This window comes from Chironomus tepperi, unplaced genomic scaffold, assembly GCF_022539635.2.
Source record: "Chironomus tepperi strain 1889 unplaced genomic scaffold, CSIRO-AGI_Ctep_v1 contig_354, whole genome shotgun sequence".
NCBI lineage: Eukaryota > Metazoa > Arthropoda > Insecta > Diptera > Chironomidae > Chironomus > Chironomus tepperi.
The window spans coordinates 4,667,511-4,674,018 of record NW_027226476.1 but is presented as its reverse complement, the minus strand read 5'-3'; the positions used below and the strand labels follow the sequence as shown (position 1 = coordinate 4,674,018).

Sequence of the window (6,508 nt, the reverse complement as noted above, 5' to 3'; positions counted from 1 at the left end):
TAGTAGCAAAGAAGACTGGCAAAACAAAAGGCTAAAAAAAACAAATATTTTAATATTATTTAGTGATTTTTAAGATTTTGAAGTAATCAGTGAGACAATATTAAGGAACCTTAATAACATTAGGATATATCTCGAATGGCCAATACAAATTCAATGAAACAAATTGCGTTGACTTGCTCTGGGTGAGTTTTTTGTGAATTTTTTATGGACCACAATATTATTAATTATATTAAAATCCACAGCCATACACGTCCCGTGACCCATTTAGACTTTAGTGACATCACAGAAAGTGGAAATAGTTTCCTGATTTCAGCCTGTAAAGGTATACCTGATTATTTATTTTATTTTATTTTGTGGAACTTTCGCCGTCAAGGCTGATTGAATTTTTAGTTCCGTAATTTTTTTGCATCCTTGAGATCAAGATTAATATTTATTTTTTTCTCGTATGTACGACTCATTGACTGTACAGGCAACAACAACAACTTCTCCTTTTCTCCAACTTGCACTGTCATGAATTATTCATGAGACTGTCTTAGAATTGTTGTTGTTGTTGCTTAAAACCTGGAAGTGAAATAAATTTTAATGTGTCTTTTTTGTGCAATTCTTTGTGCTGTATTTTTTAGATGGAAAGCCAATGCTACGTCTCGGTGATACTGGTGATTGGGTTGGAACATTTGAGGGACATAAAGGTAATTAAAATGGAATTTTTATTTTTTTTTTGTTGTGGACAGATTAATGAGGATTGATAGTTTTGTAAACAAGTGAAGTGTCTATGTGGATTATATGCAGGAACTATTGATCAATAATGTGATTATATCAGATGTGGTTAATCTGTGTGTTGCGTGTTGTGACATGATGGTTGTTGAACTGTGTACGGTGAATCAGCGGTGGTTAACATGAGTGCTGCGATACAGTGATGGTCAACATATGTGGCACGACACATAGGAATGAATAGTCAATACTTGCGTCGCAACACAGTGATGGTCAACCTTAATGCCCCGACATAATAGTACTCAACCTTTGTGTCGTCACGCAGTGGTGGTTAACCTATGAGACACGACACAGTGGTGGTTAAACCAGGTTAAACTATGTTTCACGACACAGTGATGGTTAACCAATGTGGCACGACACATTGATTATCACCTATGTGACGTCAGGCAGTGCTCGTTAACCAGTGTGACACGACATAGTCGTGGTTAAACTATGTCGCACGACCCAATGATGGATAACCTATGTGACACGACACAGTGTTGGACAACCTATGTGGTACAACACAGTGGTGGTCAACAATTGTGCCGCAACACAGGAATGAATAGTCAATCTTCGTGTCGCAACACAGTGGTGAACAACCTGAGTTCCGTGACATAATGGTCATCAACCTGTGTGTCGTCAAACGGTGGTGGTCAACCTAAGTGCTGTGACACAATAGTGCTCAATCTGTGCGTGCCGTGAAGCATTGTGGTCAACCTGTGTGTCGCCACATAAAGGTGGATAACCAGTGCATCGCGGCACAGTATTTGTCAATTTATGTGACAAGACACAATGTAGCATGATACAATGTCTTTAGCCTGCGTGCCGCGACACAAATATGCTCAACCTGCGTGCCGCGACACAAATATGCTCAACCTGCGTGCCGCGACACAATAGCAACATAATTTATCGATAACCCAGTACTTGTCAATCTGTGTGCACGACACAGTGGTGGTCAACCTGAGTGCCCCAAAAAAAAACAGGTTGAGCATCACTGATTTGTATATTGATCGACTACTTCGAATGAAACTGGACGAGATTAGCCTATTATTATGTATAAGTTGAAATTTGTGGAACTTGTCATGATTTGTCAAGATTTATGACTAAATGTCGGAATTGACAAGCTTCATTCAGATGTGCTTTGTGTTGTGCAAGGTGAACTTTATATCCGGTGGATAGACAATGAGGTGGATAAGGTCCAGATTTTGTATAAAATCTCTGTGTTACGGTGAGGCTCAGATATGTCCTCCAACATACATAGTGGAACCGTGAACCAGAATGACTGTAACGTAGACCCGAAGAGTCAAGTCAGTCCAAAACCTCATTTTCAGAGTCATGTATCTGCCGGGAATAAGATGCAGTCTTAGACATCTAGACGCAGTTTATCTTGACCTCTAGACTCTTGTCTAGACTTACAATACAATACCGGCAATTTGAGAATATATAATCCACACCTACACATTCACTCTTTGTCTTGGCAGTATTCAAGATCATGTCTTTAAATGCTTAAACATATGACTCAGTAAACAAGCTCAAGACAAGCTTGTTGTTATGCTTTTGGTTAGTAACATGTGGATGAATACACTAATCTAATCTGATTTTAGTCTAAAGCCAGGATTCTCACTAAGGGCAGTAGGAGGTTTGCAATCTTCATTATGATTATAACAACAGGCTACGATTAATAAACCATATGTCATAGTTGCACATTCGTCAAGCATATAAGTAGACATACGGTCTAACCGTGGGTCTCCTACTCCCATCTATCTTTTTGACTAATGGCAGCGTGATGGCTAATTTTTCTGGTTTGGTATCGTTTAACTATACTGGGTGCATTGGACCATTATTCCAGTCGTGTGGTTATATTCAGCGTTGGAAAATGGTTGTCTATAGTCACCTTGGGACCATTGCCGATGGGGGTCTGCCTCCGGGGACAACGTCTGCACCAGAGACAATGATCGCCGATAGGAGCCTGCGTTGTGAACAACGGCCGGCGTTTCGGCAGTAGCTCTTACTGACAAGTTTACTCTGGCCACACCATACTAATCTAATTCTGTTCCAATCAGGCTAGATCATAGCTTGTTCCTCTTTATATCAATCAAAATAAACCATGAAGGAGACATCCACTAAATATGTAACAATCTAAGAAAAAAAGAGATAATGAGAGGCGCTCAGAGTTGACAGGACTTTGGGACACCGAGTATCAAAAGTCCATAAAAACGCCTTCACTATGGAGTAACGGACTTTACGGAAGTGACATTAAATAGACTTCTGCCAACTCTGAGGGCACTTGTTCAAGATTTTGTAACAGAAGGGGTCCAAAAAGTTGATTTTTTGCGTTCCGTAACTAGTCAACGACCCCAAAAAACAACATCTTTAATATACCCATATAGAGCCATACCTTAACATAACAGTTACAACGTCTGTCAATTAAAAATAATTTTTATTTTCTAGAACTTTCTTAAGTGCATTAAATCACGTTTATCGTGACATAGTCTCATTAGCATTTTTTAATGCAACAAGCTGATTGCGGAAGCTTTTTTGTTCTGTTCTGTTCTCACACTTCCTGTTTACAAATTATCATCTTATTAATCATCAGTTGAAAGTTTAATTTAATTTTTTTTTTTTTTAATTTTTATTTTTAGGCGCTGTCTTTGGTGTTGGGTTGAATCGAAAGGCAACATTGGCTGCATCTGGTGCTGCTGATTTTTCGGGTAAGAATAACTTTTTTGAGTCTCTTTGCTAGTTCCAATCTCCTTTTCATAGTTAGTTCCAGTTCCCTCTTCATAGTTAGTTTCAATCCCCTCTTAATAGTTAGTTTCAATCCTCTCTTCATTGTTAGTTCCAGTCCTCTCTTCATAGTTAGTTCCAGTCCCCTCTTCATAGTTAGTTACACCCCCCCCCCTCTTCACAGTTAGTCACAGTCCCCTCTTCATAATTAGTTTCAGTCCCCTCTTCATAGCTAGTCAAAAGCCCCTCTTCATAGTAAGTTCCAGCCCTTCATTCATAACTAGTCACATGCCCCTTTTCATAGTTAGTTCCAGTCCCCTCTTCATAATTAATTTCAGTTCCCTCTTTATAGTTAGTCACAGTCCCCTCTTCATAGTTAGTCACAGTCCCCTCTTCGTAGTTAGTTCCAGTCCCCTCTTCATAATTAGTTTCAGTCCCCTCTTCATAGTTAGTCACAGTCCCTTCTTTATAGTTAGTTCCAGCCCCCACTTCAACGTTAGTTCCAGTCCTCTCTTTATAGTTAGTCACAGTCCCCTCTTAATAGTTATTTTCAGTCCCCTCTTGAAATTTATCTCCAGTCCCTTCATCATAGCTAGTCACAGTCCCCCCTTTATCAAGTTATACCTTCAATTAATCATCAACTCTAACTAATTTTAGCCAAACTCTGGGACGCCATATCAGGCGAAGAAAAGTGCAACTATCAACATAATCATACAGTTAAATCGGTGGCATTTGACGAAGACAGTACACATCTATTGACCGGAAACAATGAGAAACTCATAAGAGTCTTTGATCTTAATCAACCATCAACAAATCCAGCTGTTGAAATTTATGCAGGACATTCTGGTGCTATAAAGCGCGCTCTCTTTTGTCGTAATGATAAATGCATTATAAGTTGTGCTGAAGATAAGGCAATACGCATATGGGATCGATCAAGTGGACAAGAGATTCATCATATAGACTTTCCATGTAATCCAAGTAATATTGAGATTTCAAGAGATGGCAGTATTTTGACTATAGCAAATGGAATGAATGTTACATTTTATGAAGCAAATTCATGGAATAAGATTAAAGAGATTGCAGTTCCATCGAAATTGGCTGATGCCAGTCTACATCCTGATAAATTGGGTAAGTTTAAATAAATGGTGTTCATTTGATTTCTTTTTGGTACTCGACGTGGTATTGTGATCTAAACTATAATATCTTAGCCTACTTTACACTGGATACACTGTCTAGGACATCTTACCATACTCTATAGTGGATACCTTACCTTAATATACATTTCATACCCTATCCTTCTTTATCTTGAATACTCCACTTCCTCTACTATGGATGTCTTGCCCTACTCTACCCATCATACATTATCCTACTCTTAAAAAGATAACCTACTCGACTCTACCTTCCTCTTCTATGGATACCTTATCCTACCCTACCCTGGATACTCTACCCTATTCTACTCTAACCAATATACCTTACCCTATTCTACCCTAGGTAGGTAGGTAGAGCTAGAGCTATCCATGGGTGCACCATCCATTTCCAGGTTATTCCAACTATGCTGATTGGATGGTGCATTTGGACATCCTAAGAGATATCTTTGGTAATCCTAGAGAGACCCACCTATTGTCTAACGGGTATTCTATGGTGACCCACTTGTCATCCTTTGGGTATTCTAAGGTGACCCTCTTATACTCTTCCGAATACTCTTGGATGACCTTCCTAACCTCATTCGGATATTCTAGGGCCAGCCTCCTATCCTTTTTTGTTAATAATTTTGTATACACTTTAAGTCTTACTACCCGTGAGGGCCAATAAATTCATTCGTTCATTCATCCTCCTCTGTGTATTCTTGAGTGGGTCATCTATCCTCATCCATGTATTCTAAGGTGACCAACCTATTGTCCTCCGGGTGTCTTAGGACTACCCAACTTACTCTATCCTAGCCTACTCTTTGTGACCCTACGTTACCCTACGTTACTCTACGTTACCACCTACCCTGGTAGGGTAAGACTCTCTGGGTAATATAAGAAACCGGGTCTTAATATAACCATACCACTGGAACATCACAGTTGTGCACCTGGAATAGATCCATGTGATACACGATACCCTTGTACCGTACCACTGCCGATACATTAGATATCGACCCCAGATTAGTAGACAGGGTCAATCCCCTGGACATTCTGAATCTGTAACGAACATTTGAATTTAAATCACAATTTTTTGCTTACTTTTTTTTAGTATTTGTTTGCGGCGGTGAAGACTTTAAAATTTATAAATTTGATTACATGACCGGCAACGAGATTCAATCATTCAAAGGGTAAGTTCCTGTCAGCCTCACAATAACCTAACCTTAATTGACAATATTCTTAATTATTTTTAGACATTTTGGACCAGTTCATTGCATTTCATTCTCACCAGATGGTGAACTATATGCTAGTGGATCTGAGGATGGTACATTGAGGTTGTGGCAAACGACAGTTGGAAAGACTTATGGTTTATGGAAGTGCATTAATGGCCCGGAAGGTGAAGTGACTATGAATAATTCATCACCAAGGGAAGTGACTGCAAATTAATTCGAGAATCTATACTAATAATTCAAATTAAAGCGCTGATTATCTGATAAAGAGAATATCGGAAAATGATAATAAATTGTAATTATTAATTTATGAATAAAAAATTATGATTTTTTTAAACTTTTTTTTGAATTTTTTATAAATAAAATAAAAAAAGATTTTTAAAATTCATTTTCTCTTTCAAATCATTGTAAATTACTTACTTATTTTTACCCTTCCTAACCTCAACCAAACCTCAACCAAACCTCAACCTAACCTCAACCTAACCTCAACCTAACCTCAACCTAACCTCAACCTAACCTCAACCTAACCTCAACCTAACCTCAACCTAACCTCAACCTAACCTCAACCTAACCTCAACCTAACCTCAACCTAACCTCAACCTAACCTCAACCTAACCTCAACCTAACCTCAACCTAACCTCAAACTAACCTCAAACTAACCTCAACCTAACCTCAACC

At 38.7% G+C, this 6,508-nt stretch overlaps 1 protein-coding gene across 1 annotated transcript; it reads left to right on the top strand.

Moving 5' to 3' along the window:
* The first annotated feature begins 10 nt into the window (after nt 1-10).
* Nucleotides 11-6,172, top strand: LOC139094261 (serine-threonine kinase receptor-associated protein-like). Its single transcript, XM_070645251.1, has 7 exons — nt 11-182; nt 243-322; nt 624-689; nt 3,393-3,461; nt 4,135-4,605; nt 5,713-5,791; nt 5,855-6,172. The coding sequence occupies exons 1-7, from the start codon at nt 136-138 to the stop codon at nt 6,045-6,047; spliced, it is 1,005 nt and encodes a 334-aa protein (XP_070501352.1). The 5' UTR covers nt 11-135; the 3' UTR covers nt 6,048-6,172.
* The last annotated feature ends 336 nt before the right edge of the window (nt 6,173-6,508 follow it).